The sequence below is a fragment of the Lutjanus erythropterus genome, chromosome 22, assembly GCF_056507025.1.
Source record: "Lutjanus erythropterus isolate fLutEry1 chromosome 22, fLutEry1.hap2, whole genome shotgun sequence".
In the NCBI taxonomy this organism is placed as follows: Eukaryota; Metazoa; Chordata; class Actinopteri; order Lutjaniformes; family Lutjanidae; genus Lutjanus; species Lutjanus erythropterus.
In genome coordinates, this window is record NC_139338.1 from 19,186,207 (window position 1) to 19,205,802 (window position 19,596).

At 40.5% G+C, this 19,596-nt stretch overlaps 1 protein-coding gene across 1 annotated transcript; it reads left to right on the top strand.

Moving 5' to 3' along the window:
• Nucleotides 1-1,053: 1,053 nt before the first annotated feature.
• On the top strand, nt 1,054-19,590 carry cracr2ab (calcium release activated channel regulator 2Ab). The gene is made up of 18 exons (XM_084710799.1): nt 1,054-1,190; nt 2,959-3,334; nt 6,504-6,615; nt 7,837-8,026; nt 8,174-8,320; nt 11,136-11,226; nt 11,565-11,660; nt 11,978-12,165; nt 12,932-13,003; nt 13,200-13,248; nt 13,359-13,441; nt 13,707-14,382; nt 15,479-15,617; nt 16,157-16,238; nt 17,293-17,407; nt 17,745-17,846; nt 18,291-18,367; nt 18,499-19,590. The coding sequence occupies exons 2-18, from the start codon at nt 3,182-3,184 to the stop codon at nt 18,584-18,586; spliced, it is 2,460 nt and encodes an 819-aa protein (XP_084566925.1). The 5' UTR covers nt 1,054-1,190; nt 2,959-3,181; the 3' UTR covers nt 18,587-19,590.
• Nucleotides 19,591-19,596: the final 6 nt, after the last annotated feature.

Consider the following 19,596-nt stretch of genomic DNA (forward strand, 5'->3'; position numbering starts at 1 on the left):
TTTGTCAAATCAAGAATTATTGAATCTAGTTTTTGATGATGATTTTTTTTTTTTTTTATTTAATGATTTTCATTTTTTCTTTGAAAAGTTTAGTATTTTTCTGATTGGTGCGGATTTGTATAATGTCATGTGTAAGAGTTATTACTCCTGCTTGATACACGTCACATGATGGATGTATGATTTTTGGGTATTATGCGTAGTTAAAATGGCGAGAAGCAGTCTGAGGAAGAGCCTGGAGCTCCAAACATCACACAATACTTTAAATGGGAGCTTTTTGGTGTGCGGATCTCTCCCTCTCTGTTCAGGTATTCCTTTCCTTGTTGTTCCAATTTACAAAAACGTGAGAACTTTTTTTTTTCTTCCTTTCACTGGGACCCCCTACAGTCCACTCAAGGACCCCTGCTGGTCCCCGTACCCAAATTTGAGAACCTCTGGATTATCCTATTTTAAAAAAAAACACTGTTTTCAGGATTGTGCTTTTCACACATCAACTACTCTTTTCAGGGGTGTTTCATAAACCAGTTTGCCTTGTTATTTCTGTATTTTTATTTTTATTCTTCCACTATTTTGTCTCTTAAAAACTCAATGCTGTGGTCAATTCTAATCTCAGGCCACAAGAGGGCGTTGTAACATATGAAGAGAGTGGAAAACATGCTCATGTTGGACATTTTTTGATCAATAAATGTTAAAAGCTTACTTTAAAGTGCTCTTATTTCCAAGTGGCTAACAAATTACACTTGTAGCTAATTGTTTTCACACAAAATAATCATTCAATAATCAATAATGTAGCAACAGTGGACTAGTTTTACTTTTACTAACTGTTAAAAATAACTCTGTAAGTCTGTAATTTTCTGATTGAACTTTGATAATGCCAAGCAGCCACTTAAACCCCCGGTCAATCACACATTAATATTAAAGATACTAGTGGCTGTATGGCTGCTGTCGTCATAGTAACAGGCAATGTAAACACGTAGCCCTCATAAAGAGAGTTCACCTCTCCCTCTTGAGTGTGGGGGCAGCGTGCGGATTGCAAAGCCCCAGGCCTGCTTCCTCATGACATCACATGGTTGCAGAATGACTTCTCCGACATTCATCTGTGAGGCAAGACTTCCTAAACACAGAGCGCGATCACTGCTCTGTTGATACTGAGAGCGGAAAAAGCCTTCAGTGTCTCCATTTGTTAAAAAAAGGTAAGAGCTTTTCTTCTCTGTCTGGTTTATTTAAAGGAGGGGGTTGTAGTCAGCTGCAGAGTGTGTTAAAGCTGTGTTTAAAGTTTTATTGTAAAGAAGCTTTTCTTTTTCTTAATATTTAGAGGAGTATAAAAGTTTTTGTTGTTCTGCATAACTGAGGCCTGTGGATAAAGGGAGTATTATTTGAAGATGCTACTGGGAGATTAATAAATTTAATGTCAAATTTTCAGTTTTTTAACATTAAGTTTTGTTTGGTGCAAAGCTGAAACCCAGTATCTGGCTTCAGAATCACACATCAGCGTCTCATATTTCAGTTTTTGCAACTTATTCAGGTGTTGTGACGTGACAGAGTGCAGCCCGGCTCTGAGCTGTGAAACAGGACAGTGGTTCAAGACTTTGTTGAGTCATGAAGTTCTGCTGAGAGCGAAGAACCCGTCTGCGAGAGCACAGAGGTGATACATTACTTGCGGTCTTGCAGGCATTATGCTGTCATGTGTTCTGTATGGAACGGTATTAAGATAATCCTTCACAGTGTGTTTATGTTCCACTGTGTGTGTTGGCTCTTTAGAAAAGGGAAGTCGATGAAACAAGTGTGGCACTGTTGTATTATGACACTGTGAGAAATACAGGTGCTAACTAGAACCATAAAGGGTTTGGAGAACCCTTTTTTTCTTGTTGTAAAGGTTCCACTTGGAATCCTTTTCAAAGAGTTTTACCTAGAACCCGATGTAAAGGGTTGTAAGTAGAACTATCTAGGAAAGGTTTCACCGAGCACCCCCCTATGAGAGGTTCTACAGTGAACCCATCTATGGTATAATGGTTCCACTTAAAACCCTGTCCGGGGGTTCTTTCCAGAACTTTTCCACCATCTAAAGGTGCTCACAAGAACCTAACCAAGGGGTCCTGCTGAGAACTTTTTTTTATATTCCAAGAGTTTTATCGAGAACCCACTCACACGGTTCTACCAAAAACCCTGAATATATTGCCAGGGTTTTATCTAGAACACATTCAGGATGTTCTGCTGAGAAATCTTCTATACTCCAAGAGCTTTATGTAGAACACATTCAGGCAGTTCTACCAAGCGCCCCTTGGTTGATATTACATAGGTTTCATCTAGAACTCACCTTTTCATATTCCAAGGGTCTGAAGAACCCGTTCAGGGGGTTCTCCCAAAAAACCCTTTTTAGTTGAAAAGGGTGTCATCTAAAACCCACCAATGGGGTTCTACCAAGAATTATTTCATATTCCAAGGGACTTATCAAGAACCAATTCAGTTTTAAATTTCAAGGGTTTCATCTAGAACCCACCAAGGGTGCTCTATCCAGAACCCTATATATACTCCAAGCGTTGTATCTAGAACCCACCCATGGGGTTCAACTGAGAACCCTTTCATATTCCAAGAGTTTTATCTAGAACCCGTTCAAGCAGTTCTAGCAGGAACCCCTGTTTATATTACAGGGGTTTCATCTAGAACCCACCCAGGGGGATCTACCCAGAACCCTAACTATGCTCTAAGGGTTTTATCCGGAAGCTATTCAGGGGTTTTCATGGACCATTTTATATTATGGTACAAAGACCCCTTGGCCAAAGAGTTCTTTAAGGAACTCAATGGTCTTTGAATAACTATTTCTCCCAAAAATGACTCTGCGTAGAACCTCAAGAAGAACCCTTTCGGAACCCTTATTTGTTAGAGTGTTGTTTTCTAAAAAGTGTCACCTTCCTTCCTTCCTTTTAGTATTTATATTTTTTCTCTCTCTCTGTCTCACAGCAGCCTGCAGCCAGTTTTCAGCCACAGAGTTATTATCCGCGATCTCATCATCTGATGCTACTTCCTGACTCTGTCGTCATGGCGACTGTGAGAGCCCCAGAGCACCGGACAGAGGGCCAGTGAGGAGGCCTGATGCCTGCTCCCACTCCCGACTGAAATACACGCTCCTTCTTACGCACCGTGCTGCCGCTCGAGCGTCAAAGAGTAACAAAGAGTCCCAGACATGGAGGAGGAGGGCAGGGTGAACGGCATCGGACTGAGCCCGGGGAGGAGGGGCTCAGACTGGGGTCGAATCTCCCTGCTGGACAAGACCAAGGAGTTCTTCAGGACCTGCGATGTGGAGGGCAAAGGCTTCATCACCCGAACAGACATGAGGGTCAGAGGAGGAGGCTGTGTGTGTGTGTGTGTGTGTGTGTGTGTGTGTGTGTGTGTGTGTGTGTGTGTGTGTGTGTTGTTAAAGTGTGTGTCTCAATTTTTTCCAAGTAAAGGATAGAAAAAGAAAGGACCCCCTTGTGTATGTCCCTTGGAATAATTTGTCTCAGAACCACAGGACTAAGATTGAGAACCCATTAGTAAAGTGTGCACACTATTGGAGATCAGGAGAGATATTGCAGGGTTATTTTCTTTCTGATTATTCTGCTAGATATTTTATTGACTAATAAATTTATCAGTGTGTCTATAAAATGTCAGAAGTGTGCAAAAAATTATTTGAGCTCAAGGTGATATTTTGAAAATGCTTGAATTGTCCAAATAACATAAGCCATAGATATTTATGTAACTAATACATATATACATATATTATATCTATGACCACAATGGTAGAAAAAGTGGAAATTTTTCACATTATAGTGGCAGTTGGTTGGTACTTTTCCCAATCAGTTATCAAAATTGTTGGTGATGAATTTTCTTATTATTTGTCTGCAAATCTTTATTGTGGTTTTCAGAGTTAAACGTGAATTTAATGAAAAAGTACTTCTAGTGCAAATATAAACAAAACATTAAAAATCAGACAAAATACATGAATAAAAACAGGCGTGAAAACAGAGATAAAACATTTATTGGCATTTCTAGTAGCAAAGAGCACTGAAAGTGCGTTACAAGCCAACGGCAGTTAGTGGTTAGCTAACTTACTTTAGCAACAAGTAAAGCCAGAAACACAGTAAACAACCCGAGCACTCTATTGTGTTCACTGGGAGGCCGGTGAGTTAGATTCTATTGACTGTTGACGGCAGCTAACAGTTACCGTTAGCTACTTTAGCAACAAGTAAGTTGCTTAAGTTGCTAAACAGGTGCAGGATGAGTCATCAACATTTTATAATAATTATCCAGAAAAAGACAAACTCTGAAAAACCATTAAAAATACCCAAAAATATCTACAAAATGTTATCATTGTTGGGCCAGACACTGGCATATAAGTCAGTCATCAACTTTGACTGCATACAAACGATAAGCGCAAAAAAACAAGAAAGGAGAAAGTTGACCGAGGACCAAGTTTTGCTCATCTGTAGAGTGCAGATTGAAAAGGGGCGGGACTTGAGAAGGGTCGGTTGTGCCGTTTTAACTCATATTTAATCTAGGCTCATCTGTAGAAAGGGTTTGCAAACATTTTGTAGATTTAATTTTTTCTAGATGTAAGAGCTGCATGAAATCTTGCATGAGATTGTATGGAGTGTGTTGGAGCCTGTGGTTGGTTCCAGTTTAATAGAATCAGTCTGTGTGCTTGAGGGGTTACAGATATTGTCATGCCTTATTGGAACCTGGCTGGCCCGAGATCAGATCTTACCATTGAGTTTTCTAATTAATGATTTTCATACAAAAATGTTTTGTTTTGTTTTTTTTTGTGAGCATGTTTTTCCTCCACGCAGCCACTCTTTAATGTCTCTCATTCTTCCATTTAAAATGCATGGATGCTCTTTGAATGCATTAAGCCTCCACGAAGAATAACAATAGGTGAAGAGGACATGCTTTTACCTGTGGCATAATTTAGTGTCCTGTGGTGCTGTAATGGCAGTGAATGGCAAACAGGAAACACTTGCTTCTGAGGTTTTATACTTTTTTTTAATGTTACATCACCATTGTTAAAGATGCCCTTCACCCACTCAACGCACTCGAACAGCCGCTGAAGTGGCAGAGTAGCACCATTGATGGAAATGTTTATGAGCATAGATAGGTTCAGCTCTCTCTCACACACACACACATCACTTTATTGGCTGAAATGAAGAACACGGGCAGGAACAAAACACACAAGCCTCCTCAAAGCACTAACGGTGTCCGAGCTGTGTTGTCAGTTAATTAGGACACGGCCCTTGTGAGCGTCACGTCTTTTGTTGCTGTTGTTTGTGTTGAGAGTTTCCAAGAAAGCCTCTACAGTGACACATAAAACATCCACTTTGTGCCAGTGTTTATTCTGTGCTTGAGTTATAACAACACGGCCAGATACAGCAGAGTAGGGCTCCACATTTTTATGTGACATTTAGATGTGAGTGACAGACTGGGCTGCACCAGCAAATATTCATTTATACAAAGATTACATCTAATCAGAGTTGAGAAAAACTAGGTTTAAAATGAGCAAATCCAGATGTAAAATTAAGCAGAGCTCTGTTACACAAGTAAATCCAAATTTTCCTGAAATTAAATAGTTTAATCAGTGCTCCTTACCAAAATGTGACATTGTTTGCTACCTACCAAAAAACGTTATATTGTTCATGAGCTAGCTAAAAAGTAAAAAAACAAAACAAAAAAAAGAATTTGCATTGTTTGCTAGCTAGCGGAAAAGCTAACAAAACATTATAATGTTTGCTAGCTAACTAAAAAGTTATCAAAATCTTACATTGTTTCCTATCTAGCTGGCAAAGAAGTAATAGAAGAGGTATTAAAACACACACACACATTAAAATATTTGCTAGGTAGCTAGCTGCAAAGTTAATAAAATGTTACATTGTTTGCTAGTTGGCCAAGATGTTAACAAAATGTTGTATTGTTTGCTAGTTAGCTAGGAAGTTTTTTAAAAGTTACATATTATGCTTGCTAGCTAAAATATTACTAAGATGTTTCATCGTTTGCTACCTAGCCGAAAGTTAATAAAGCATATCATTGTTTTCTATCAAGCTAAAAAGCTTCCAAAGAAACGCACACACTTTGTATTATTTGCTAGCTATCTAGCTTCAAAGTTAACAAAAGCTAGTTAGCCTAGTTAGCCTATTCATGATGACTCGGCAATGAAACTCTGATTTCCCCTTCTCTGATAAAAACTTGGCTGAATTATCAACTGGAGTGAAAGTGAGAAGCATCATAAAACCCATTTGGGTTGAGTCTGTCCCTCAGGTTTAAAGGTAATCTTGCTAAATTTTAAAATAGTCTGATAGTTTGGTGCAACATCATTTAAAGTTAAACCATGACTTAATCACATTTAAAACTTAATCCTTCTCTAATCTAACTCTTTATCACGTCCATAGTCAGTTATTTACCTTCTTTTGTACTGCTAATCATTCCTGTTCAGTTTGAAAACATTTAAAGGTCCTGTGTGTTTGTGTTTTTCCTGGCAGAGGCTCCACAGAGAGCTGCCTCTGTCTGCGGAGGAGCTGGAGGATGTGTTTGACTCTCTGGATACCAACCACACTGGTTACCTCACACTGGAGGCATTCTCCTCTGGATTCAGTAGGTGTCCTGCTGTCAGAGGCCTTTAGCTTCAATCATACAGCGAACTTTGATGTGAACTTTATCTTATGACTGTCAAATATGGCTTCAAGTGGAACCTCAGCAAAAAATAACAGTGAACGTAAACACAGATGGTCTCTTTCAGGGAAAATAATATGCATGTTATGTTATTTATTTTGCATGTTAAGCCTATGAAATGCTTAAAGCTAGACTGTGTAATTCTAGCTAAACAGAGTCACTGTGGCTACGAGTGATACAATCAGGATACTAACACTAAAGCACAGCGTAACAGGAAAAAGTGAATAAGAGTCAAAGAACTGTAGTCATGACACTTACGCAGCAATTTAAAGTTTCCTAACATTAGCCACTGTAACCTTTGGTCAAACCAGATCCTGTTACAGAAACTTCCTAACTTGCAGCTAAAATTCATTCTAAAAATATTTTTGCTTGACTTTAAGATCCTATCTTAACTCTAACCATGGAAATGAGACTTGGGACCTGATCCAGGAAAGGATGAACAAAGTCCAAAGTCAATTTTCCAATTCTGACTGAAGATAGGAAAAGTGTGTTATACAAGCACATTGGCTTTTCAAAATCTTAAATAAACTCTCCTAACTTTGCATAACATTTAAGCTGTCCTAACTTTCATTTTTCCATTTGTAGGTGTACCTAATTTACTAACTAGCTAATGGTAGTGTCTACTGACAGAAGTTAACAGCAGTGTTTGCCAGCAGTAGTTCATACTAATGTTTGATAATGCAAGTGTTTGTTGACAGTAGCTAAAGGTGGTGTTAGCAAACTTATTTAATCTATATGGCTGCTCTTATATTGCTTTTACACACTGCAGGCCGGATGGCAGAGACGGCTGCTATCTGAGACTGCTCTCTTTCGTTAATCTCCCAAATTAGCGTTGTTGTAAATTCCCCAAAAAGAGCATGTTCTGATTTTGCTGCTCTTTCTCTGTTACCAAAACCTCGAACTTATCTATCTTAAAGTTAAGTGCTTGTTACAAAAGGTTACAAAGTTGTTTGTAGTGTCAGTCTTTAGAGTGAACGTCACTCTCTTGCCTTTTTTTTTAATTATTATTATTGTTCCTTTACAAGTGCATCAGCACAAGAGCTAAACAGGAAGTATGACAGCATATCTACTGGAAATGTACCATCAAGTTAAAGCTGAAGATAATATTCCGATGCTGCCGACGCATCGATCTGTGTGTCTCAGGTCAGTTCCTGCATGGCCGGAGGATCTCTGTGGCAGATGACCAAAATCAGACCCCCGGCCCCGTCTTCAGGGTGAAGGAGGCCCTCTATCAGAGCCAATGGGAGGCCAAGCTGTCAGCAGTCGAAGACGAGGAGGAGGGACACTTCAGTATGCTGATGGAGAGCCTGGGGGCCAGTAATGTGTTTGAGGAGTGAGTCTGATCACTTATATTTATACATTTTTTTCGTTGTGTTTTGCACATGAAAACACGCCATGTGACTGACATGATCCACATTTGCCGTGCGGTTTAATATGACTACTCTCTGTCTTTGTGTCGTCTCATTTTCCCTCTCTCCAGTCCACACGAGGTGCGTAGTCTCTGGGCCCAGCTCAGGCGAGATGAGCCTCACCTCCTGTCCAACTTTGAGGAGTTCCTGGCCAGGGTCACCCACCAGATCAAAGAGGCCCACCAGGAGAAGAAGGAGATGGAGAGCGCCCTCCAGAGGTAAATTTTGAGCATGGCAAGTAAATGCAGCTGGCGCTTGACTCAAACTGCTGGATCCTCACGCACTGTAAGGCATTTTGATCATGGGTTTCATGCACCTTCTGTAATAAATTCAAATTCAAAGGGACTTTATTGACTCTGGAAACAGATGTTTACTTTTCTAATGCATGTGTGAAATTAAAAAGAAAGAAAAATGTGCAGACACCGAAGAAATGGGATTTTACTAGCAAAATATAAGCCTATATATAAACAGATAAATAACTTAAAATAAAATAGAAAACAATCTAAAAATAAGCATCTTTTCAGATGGTGGTCTGTGGTCTACCTGTGTCCATTTAGGGTTCCTTGACAGGAACAAGTTTGAGAACTGCTGTGCAGGATAGTCCAATGGTTACAAGAATCTTAAGGAAGCAGAGCTCATTTTGTGGAAAACGACCCAAGAGACTATATTCCCTCATTTGGTGCTTCTGGGCGGAAAATGAAAATAAAAAACAAAGGAAAAGATGAAGGGACGGAATGAAAAGAGAAGGAAAACATTAACATATGGCGTGCAGGCAGGAGAATCAAACTGGAAACGCAGAGATTAAAGAGCTGTTTGTTTACTGCTGCAACAGTGAGTGTGGATCCCGGGTTAAAAAGGCCACAATTCTCAATTGGTTTCCACATGTAAAGCGTTTAAGAATCGTATGTACCATGTAAAGCATAAACATTCTTGTCTCTCATTAGCCACCTAAAGAATCAGTGACATAACAGTGGGTTTGTGTGTGTGTGTGTGTGTGTGTGTGTGTGTGTGTTTACATTACTGCCCCATGTCAGCCCTGCAGCCTGAGAGCGTTTGCATGGATTTACCTATAGAACAACCCCCTTTATCCATGTCAAATGACCGCTAATCTGCAGGCACGCTCTGAAGTCTGACCACCTTCAGCTGGTCTGGAAATCCAATAATATTATGCATGATGGGGACATGAAAGCAGTAAGAAGTATATAGTAATAATAATTACTAATAACAATAGACTTTATTTGTATGGTACTAAAAACACAGTTAAAAATTATTTTACTGAACAAGATAAAACAGGTAAAAACTATAAAAAATAACAATATAAAATCTAACAATAGGACCAAATAAATCAAAATATAGTAAAAATGGTAAAGCTGTCTTATAAGGTAGAAGGCCAAAATAAAAGGACCTGAGATTTGGACTGATGAGAAAGTGTCTCAGTGTCCTCGCTACCAAACAGTGTAGCATAAATTTGTGCATCATCCGCCTAACAGAGAAAATTAATATTACATCAGTGAATTATTTGACCCAACAGAAGCATTTAAATAGAAAATAACATGGGCCTGAGAACTGACCCCTGGGGAACACCGCATTACCACAGAGAAGAAACCGGTCAGTTTTTGAGGCGATTAATAAGAATATTGTGCAGAGGTCAAATCCATAGTTTATATGTTGGTCAAAAGATTTACTCCTGTGATTATGCAGAGCAACATGTTTGAAGAAAATGCCAAATTGCAGCTTAAATTAGTGTGATTTAATGGGTATGGTGTTTTTCCCATGGCACTGCATGGTACTGTGCAACAGCTTGTTATTCCTCTAGACTTTACTAATTGGCTGTTTGGGTCTTAGCAATTGTCAGTGGGAATGTAAATACCACTCAGTATTCTTCTGAAAATGAAGCTCAGCTGATGTGTGTGTGTGCTAGTGTGTGTGTGTGTGTGTGTGTTCAAGCATTTACATGTAATTACAGATACAGAGGGAAAAATACAACCTTAAGCTCAGCCTAGACAACAACTCTGTTCTGTTCCTAGATATTCTGTCATAATGCACATCATTAGGGTTCGTTGTCAACAGGTTTAAAATAAAACCCGGATTAAAAAAAAAAAAACAGGCAGAATGCAAAGATTTGCAAAAGCTTTTCGACTTGAATTCAGTTGAATACACCACAATGGCAAGGTAATTAATGTTCAATCTGATTAACTTTGTTGTTTTTTGTAAATATGCGCTCATTCTGAAATAAATTCCTGCATGCACGTTAGAAAACAATCGGGACAGGAGCGACAAAAGACTGGGAAAGTTTTTGAATGCTCTAAAAACACCAGTTTGGATCATTCAAAAGGCGAACAGGGTAATTGTTCAAGCAAAAACACCTGTTCAAGCAGGGATTGTCTTGCTTATTTCAGCAAGACAATGTCAAGACACTTTCTGCACGTGTTACAACAGTGCAGCTTCATAGTAAAAGAGTTTGGGTGCAGGACTGACCTGCCTGCAGTCCAGACCTGTCTCACATTGAACGTGTGTAGCGGATTACGAAGCACCAAATATGAAAATGGACGACATATAAATACGACACAAATGCACACTGTGCATCCTTCCTCTGAGCCTTGAAGTGGGCAGATTTGAAAACATCCAGGACGACGACAGGTTGTGAGAGTTATGTATATCAGGAGAATGAATGATATTTACTTCTGTATTGTCCTTGAGGATGAGTTAAGTATATGTATATTTAATGAAATGTCTGCTCAAAATCTGGAAATGTTCTGGTGCACTGATGAGGATAGAATGAGAGTTGGTGATCTTTGTTTCTGAAGCTTAGACAAAACATCAGGATTGTTTATTTCTTTGGTATTATTTGTAATTTATGTTGATACTCTGGTTTCTGGTCTGATTTTTTTTTTCAAAAAGCCTGTTTGGGTTGAGCACATTATTTGTGCCTGACATAAAAATAAAAATCAAATCCATCAATCAGTCTTTCATCGATTCACCGTTAGCCTTGAGAATTGTAATATCTCTAATATTTACTGTCCCTCTTTGCAGGAAAGCTGCAACACACGACAGCGAGATCCGTTATTTATATGAAGAGATGGAGGCGCAGATCAAAAACGAGAAAGACAGGCTGCTATTGAAGGTACGAGAGCTCAAGACAAACAAAATCAACCAAAGCAGCAACAAACTAACAGCTGTCAGAGTCAGAGGGATAATTTCCTGTTCTTTTTTCAAAATGTTGACATTGTTTTGTCCCCCTCTGCTCAAAAATGTGTTTTTCTTATTGTTCCTTCGCTTGGATGATCGAGCTTCACTGTGCAGAATGACGTAGGTGGAGGGTTTGACACGAGGAGGCTGTAAACTTTTGAGATAAATCAAAACTCGATGAGGGAGCAGGAGTAGATGTCAGTATCAAACAGACTATTATTCATTCCTCCGGTGCCTGTTCCTCAACCCTCTGACCTTCTTCTGGCCCTGCAGGACTCGGAGCGTCTTCAGCTGCGCAGCGTCGACCTGGAGCACCAACTGTCCTCAAAGGAGAAAGAGCTGGAACTTCTTTTCCAGAAGCAGAAAAGGGTGAGTGAGTGCATTTTATTTACAACACTTCTCACGACTCAACAGTGACATGCATTCACACATTTAGATATTAAACAAACCTTTGACATTATTAGCAGTATATTTTATTAAGAAGCAACTCCTGCGCATTTATTTATAATGAAAACAGACAGAACACAAGACGGATATGATTCAGAATGTGTGTGAGGGTATTAATTCTTGCAGGGAGGGGTTTAATGAGCAGCCGTACAGTCCCGTCTCCTCTGTAGATGGACTTTAAGTCCACTCATGCAGCATTAGTGCATTTCACTCCCGTGAATGTTTCCCTCTCCCTCCAGTTAGAGCTCCAGTGCCACGAGCTGAGCAGCGAGAAGCAGGAGAGCCAAGTGGAGAACGTCAAGCTGAAGATGACCAACGACGAGCTGTCCCGAGCGCTGGAGAGCACCAGCCAGGAGCTGACGCTGGCCCAGGAGCAGCTGGCCATGCTGCAGGAGCAGGCCGCCCGGCTGCAGCAGGAGAAAGAGATGTGGGTATATGCACAGATTGCTCATATTTAAATTTTGTTTTATCATTTAAGAGCCTTTCCACACTATGTCCAACATATGCCTAACATTTGCTTAGTATAACCTAAACCAAACCTGATGCAATTTGTAAGAGGTTTAGTTTAAAACATTTAAAATGAAGTAAAATTATCAAAAGAAAAAGAAATAACAGTTTTGACATTATATATTGTGTTGCAGACATATCTACTGAAGTTAGCATGCTAATGAGCTAGCCCCATCCCGTCCTGTCTTGTCATACCACTTTATACCTCAAGAGGTGATAGAGTGCTGCAGGGATGATGTATTTTGGTCGACCAACCTGTAAGTTAGCATTGTTCTAGTTCCCTCTGCAAAATAAGTGGTGATACTTACATGTTTTGTGCAGCAAGATCATCTCCACAAACAAACACCATTTTTATGAAGCTATTTTTATGAAGCAAAATAAACTCACTAAATGTCAAGAAAGGACATGTTCTTACTTATTAAACAGAAAACTACAACCGTATACCTTTTCAATTCAAGTTTCTCTCTTTACTGAACAAAGACTAGCTTAATTTCCTTGTTAGCTCTAACTCAGCAAACAAAATTAAACTCAACAAAACCATTTTGTTTTTTCTTTCTACTGTTCCAACAATCACCAACTCTAGTTTGGTCAAAATAAGCCCTTAATTTATCGGGTTAGATGTGAAACTTGTTTTTGGCTCGCTCCTCTCCTGCTTCACGTGTATTTGTTGTTCTGTCTTGTTTCAGGGAAATGTACAGAGTCACCGAGGGACTTCAAAGGGAGAAACAGAGTCTCATGAAGCAACTCGACCTCCTCAAGTACGATACAAACATCCCATGAGAGCAAATCAAACCTGGGCAGTAGCTGGTTTTAATCTTTTTGGCTTCAGTCCTAATTGGCAAACCTCTTAAATCTGGTTGTAAGCGAAGTTAGAGACTGGGCTGCTCTTAATGCTTCAGTGCTTTCTTTCTTACCGCAGATTCCATCTTTCTCATTAATTTCTCTTGTTCCCAGAGAGATGAACAAACATTTAAAAGATGAGCGGGACATATGTTGCGGTGTAGTGAGTATACGTTTGATCTAACTGCATTGCAGCGGCATCTGTCATGACATTACCTGACTGATAAAATACCTCTTTGGCACTAACGTACATCCCTCTTTGTTTTAAATAAGCCCCGAACCTCGCTCAGAAAGAAGCAGAAGCAGAGAGCGGGCCTCGCCAACTTATTTGATGACACCAGCCAGCCGGTGAAAAGGTGACTCATTTATCTTCCCAGTTCTCTTTAACACAAATCATCTCTGTCAGAGTGTTTCCTGTGTGACAAAGATGAATTTCAGTCTCTGTGTGATGTGGAAATCATGTATCTGAGGAGGAAAAACAGAGGATATCTGATTCTAAACACTGACAACAATCAAATAAATTAACATTTTAGGTTTTAGACGAAAATCAGAGTCCAGATTTTCATCTCAGTCGAGTGAACTGATGGAGTATATCCTCTGTTTCTCCTCTGTTTTTTAAAGAGCCCCACTGTTGGTGGACGGGTCCTACCAGTCTCTGGAGGCCTTGCCTATAGAGCACCTTCAAATCGTATTTGTTGCTTCCTCCTCCTGCAGTGAGGATGACACCATCACCACTACCCCTTCCTCCACCACCACCGTCAGCTCCCCCGCATGTCAACAACGCCCTGCGGTGAAGAAAAACTTCGGGTTGGCCAACGGTTACGCCAACCCTGCTCCTCCCAAAGTGCAAGATGTGAAGGCAAAGGCCAAAAAATCACCCAGCAAGACGGCCGCCACGAAGAGGATGACGGCAAAAGACAGAGTAAGAGCAAAGAAAGTGGAAATTGAGAGGAAGACGGGGGTAGAAGAGGAGGTCCTGGATGCCCCTCCGGACGGGTGGCCCCTCCGTCGAGTCATCTCCATTGAGGAGGACCACCTGCCCCACCTGCTCCATGGAGGACCTCAACCTCTGCTGCACCAGCTCAGCGAGGAGGAGGATGAGGTGGACGATGAGGAGGAAGAGGAGGCTCAGAGCGATGTTGAAACAAGTGTTGTCCTGGCAACCACTCCACCCTCCAGTCACCCTCTGGTCCCTGTGTCGGGAGAAGTTGCTGCGGCAATAAAATCCCGCTTATACTCCTCGAAAAAGACGCCATTGTCGCCAAGAGGACAGCCTGTCGGGAAGGAGACCCAACAGGTACGAACAAGGTTTGGGTTTGTTTTGATGTTAAAGGGAGAGTTCACCTCAAAATCTTGCCTCTGGTGTTGTGTATCCATCTAGATAGTTTGAACTGCTGAATTTAGGAGATACTTTCTGTCGAGATGTCTGCCTTCTCTTAAATATAATGGAACTACATGATACTTTACTTGTGGCACCAAAAAGTATCTTTGGAAAACTCAACAGCAATATCTCTTTCCAGAAATCATGATTCAGTTACTCAAGAAAGTCCACAGATCTTGTTATGAGGAGTTACTACATCTGCCAAATGCATCACCACAAAAGCTAGCTTAGTGCTGCTAATCTGGCTCAGCTTGAACTCTGGTTCAGACTTTCTACTAACTTAGCTGCTGTCAGCGAGCAACAGAACCGGGCTGAGCAGCCTCCCAGTGAACACTGACGGACCAGGACCGACCACAGCCTCCAAGACCTACAAGGAATACAGTACCTTGGTCATTTGCAGAGTTTCCTGATAGCAAAATAGCTTTATTTGTTGCTGAAGTAGCTACCATTAACTTGGTTAGCCATGCAGCTGATTGAGCTGATTCAGCCCTGGAGTGTCAGGAAACAAACGCAACAAGAAAACCACCTTTGTACTGTATTCCTTGTTGTCAAACCTCCATCGGTCATGGAGGCAATGTTCGGTCCCAGTCTTCCCATGTTCATTGGGAGCCACCAGTCCAGAAGGAGTCAGCTAGCTGTCGTTATCGTTGACATCTCGTGCACTCACAAGCATGATCCTGGCAGCTGTAAGTGAAACTGCTAACATCAAAGTCAGTGCATTATCTTGCGTGGCCAGGTCACGATTTCTAGAAAGAGACATTGCTGCTGAGTTTTTCAAACGCATTTTTGGCACCACAAGAGTGCTAAGCCTGTTATATTGGAGAAAGATAGATATCTCTATGACCAATATCTCCAAAACTATCCAGATGGTTTAATAGCACTGGAGGTGAGAGGAAAAATAGATATTTCTGATTTTGCGGTGAACTATCCTTTAACAGCAAAATATGTTATAACCTGTGGAGAAGTTATTGCAGAGGTCATGATTGCAACTGATTTCTTCCGTCTTGCTCAGAACGCAAAAGAGGGCGGTCTGTTCGCCCCGGATCGCCTGTTTAAAGTCGTCCTGGTTGGAAACTCCAGCGTAGGCAAGACCTCCCTGCTCCGCTCCTTCTGTGAGGGCCGTTTCCACCCCTCCACAACTGCTACTGTGGGTGAGAAGACAAACATTGTAATAATACTGCATGAACGTACAGAAGTGTTTCGGAGGAATTCGAATGGCACGTGTGTGTACTGTAACGTGTGTGCGTTTGTGGATGCTAACACAGAAGATCGGGGGGCGACTTAGCATCACATGAAAGGGCTTGTGAAGTCACACTGCCTGTCTGAGAGCCCTGGCACACATTGTACTGCGGATTATGTCACTTCTGATGAATTTTTCTCCCTGCTTTCATCTTTTCCAAACCCACACTCGAGCCTTGTTATCTCCACTTTGTTCCCCCATTTCTCCTCTGAAATGAGACTCAGCCTGCATCACACCTCGCTAGACCCCCTGGTGGACATTTTTGTCTCTGTCACCCTGTCAAGAAACGATGAATATTATCAAATTTAACATTATTTAGACATTTTCCCTCACAAAAGTACAGAAATCTGATTGTTTGAGTTATCATGACAGAGTACCATCAAATTTAAGCTAAATATGAGAAGTGTAATCACTAATATATCCTGGTTATGTTATGCTGATCTTGATCAGGTATTGACTACAGCGTGAAGACACTAACCCTGGACAATATGCAGGTGGCCATGCAGCTTTGGGACACAGCAGGTCAAGAAAGGTGAGTTTCTATTTATTTTTGAGACACAGAACAAGAGAAGCCAGAAAGATATTTTAATCTAACACTTAGATTTTAAAGTTTTCTAAGAAAATACAGTCAAAGTCTACATATAGCAAGTAGATGTAATTTTGAAATTCTTTTTAATTGCTACAGACATGTTCAGTTATTCATGCACTGTAGAATACCCCCCTCCCCGCTCACACTCCCAAAGCAATGACTTTGTAATTAAATAAAGATCTAAAATGACAGCGCCCAATAAAAACAGGAACAGGAACTGCACTGAGGAAACGCTGTCATACGTGAGGAAACACCAGATGAAGAATAAAATTCAAAATAAAAAGATAAGGTAAATAAATTAATTAATTAATCCAGAAAATGCAAATTAATAAGTAAGATAATAAGAAATAAATAAAGTACCATCTAACAATAAACAGACTAAATGTATAAATAAATAGGCAATGAATAGATGAATAAATAAATAAAGTTTAATTAAATGCCAGGTTAAAAAGGCAGGTCTTGAGGTTGCTTTTTAAAACACTCTCAACATTTACTGCAGCCCTCAGGTCTTCAGGCAGGCTGTTCCACAGACGTGGACCATAATAATGAAATGATGCCTCACCGTGGGTTTTTATTCTGACTTTGGGGATGATTAAAAGGCCGCTGCCGGAAGACCTGAGGGTTTATACGATAGAAAGCAAATCTGATAAATAGCCCGGACTAAGACCGTTAGTCAAGAGCTTTATAAACCAACAAAAGTATCTTAAAATCAATTCTGATGCACACAGAAAGCCAATACAGAGACTTTAAAATTGGTGTAATGTGTGCTGTCTTTCTGCTCTTCATCAGCAAATGTGCAGCTGAGTTTCGTAATAATCTTAGTTGATGTTTGTCTTAGGAAAACAAGGGCAAACCTAAATTTAATTACTTGAAAAATAGATTAAAAGTGTGTAATTAGTGTGAACAATTAGTCTAATATTAGTTAATATACAGTCAAATTAATTTTCGTGTTGTGTGCAGTAGGTCAGCGTGGTGACAGTCGGTCTCATTGCCACAGGTTCCGCAGCATAACCAAGCAGTTCTTCCGCAAGGCAGACGGCGTGGTGGTGATGTACGACGTCACCGTGGCGGAGAGCTTCAGGGCCGTGCAACCCTGGCTCACCAACGTCCAGGTCTGACCTTTGACCCGAGGAAGTCCTCTGTCATTCTTGCTTCTTCATACGTCGAATAGGAGACTATAGCGGTTTATTATTAGTAGTTTTCTCAAAATGTCGCACTTACTGTTTTCATTTATTTCACTAGTTGAATGTTTTTAGGTCTGTATAATAATCCTTTTGCTCAGCTGATGTTGTAAGTTATTATAGAGGGAAAAGCACAGAGTGTCCCTGTAAGACATGACATTGAGTAATCATTAATTCTGTTATGGACACCTGCGGTTCTCCTATGTGACATGTCAAAATGTTCTCAGTGAAAAAGGCTCTATTATGTCTTTGGACTGGTCTTTGTCAGGAAGCAGCAGGAGAAGGGATCCCCATCCTCCTTCTCGGCAACAAAATGGACATGGACGAGGACAGAGAGGTGTCCTTCAAAGAAGCTGAGCAACTGGCTAATGTGAGTTTAATTCAAAGCTCGTGGACGATTTTATACTGTGAGCAAAGAGTTGTTCTACCCAGAGCCCTTTTACATATCAAGGGTTTCATCTAAAACCCATCTAAAAATACATTTTATAAGGGTTTCACCAGTAACCCTCTGGTCTTCTGAGGGTTCTACGAAGAACCATAATGTGTTTTACACATGAGGCAAAAAATTATCATCATCATCAGCCACCATTTTAACAACCAGTGTTACAATTATCATATTTAGATAAAGAAAACGCTCATGAACTCTTTTCAAAGAGGGTTCTCTAGATGATGGAGCCTCTACACTAGTCTTACAGAGAACCCTTAAGGAACCTCTTCTTCAGAATAAGAAGTAGATGGTTCTGGGGAGATCCACAGCCCTTATTTCTCAGAGTGCAGTAAAAAATGACTGATATCTTTTCACTATCCTGTGCAGGAGAACAAGGTGATGTTCTTTGAGGTCAGCGCCTACACGGCCAAGAATGTGACCGAGTCCCTGACACACCTGGCCAGGTAAGATCAAGACGGCGAATCAAATAAGTGTGTGAGACAATAATGGTTGCCAAGGAAACAGACACATTGCACACCAGCAACTTGATCTGACTGGCTCAAGAGGTGTTTTCTCTCTGTCTGTCTTCACTCAGAGTGTTAATGGAGCAGGAGGACAGGGTGAGAGACACAACAGTCACCCTCAGCGCTCAGCCCGTAAAGAAGAAAGCCTGCTGCAAGTGAAGTGCAAACTCAATTTACCGAGTTCTTCCTGGACATTGCATTTGCAGCGTTTTAAGAGAACACTGACATCATTCTTGGACCTTTGTCATAGACTGAAGTTGTGTCTTTATTTTGCCCCAGAAATGCACACAAAGGAGTGTGTTGCCCCGCATGACCAAGAAACCTCCTGTCAAACTTAAACGAGCACATCTGAGACCTTAACCTTCAGGGCTTTCTGTCAGAAATCTTGCTATTTTCCCCCCTACACGTACCCAATAAGGGATTTTTGGCAGAATGCAATGAAGGCGAACTTCCCCAAACAGCCTTAAATGATGACCCTCAGACAGAAAACAAAGGTGCTGCATCATTTCCTGTAAATAATGTCGCCAGATCACAGTAGCTCTGTAAGATTTAAGTAGTGAGTGTATTATGATTACTTTCGATAACCTTCACCCAAGAGAAGAATCATAAATATACTGTAGCTTTTCACAACTGAATGCCTTAATTTCTCTGTATTTGTCTGGGTTAGAATACTGTAAAGGGACAGTTCAGATTATTTGAAGTGTTGTTGTATGAGGCACTCTATATTTAGAATATTTAAAACCACTTTACCAACCGACTGAGGCAGCAGAAGACCAGCAACTCTGTATTCTGCCAGTTAAAATGACTGATTTGCTTATGGAGTTTGGTTGGTTTGGAGAGAGTGATATTTGGGTTATGTAACGGCACTTTCCCGTTAGAAAAGGCTGTTTGACGGCAAGGTAAAGTGGTACACTTTAAAGAATATTTATTTATTTTTTATTCAACCTTTTGTAAGTGGCTAAAATACCTCTTCTTGCTGATCGTGTTCACAGAACAGGGTCTCCAAACAAGATGCATGTCAAGCGGCATCCACTGTAGGAAATACACTGATACTCAAAGTACCTCATAGAACCCCACATCAAATAATCCGAACTATCCCTTTAATGTAGTTATATTTTATGTTAAAACTTAAACCGAAATAAATAATTTGGAATTCATCAAAATAGTTG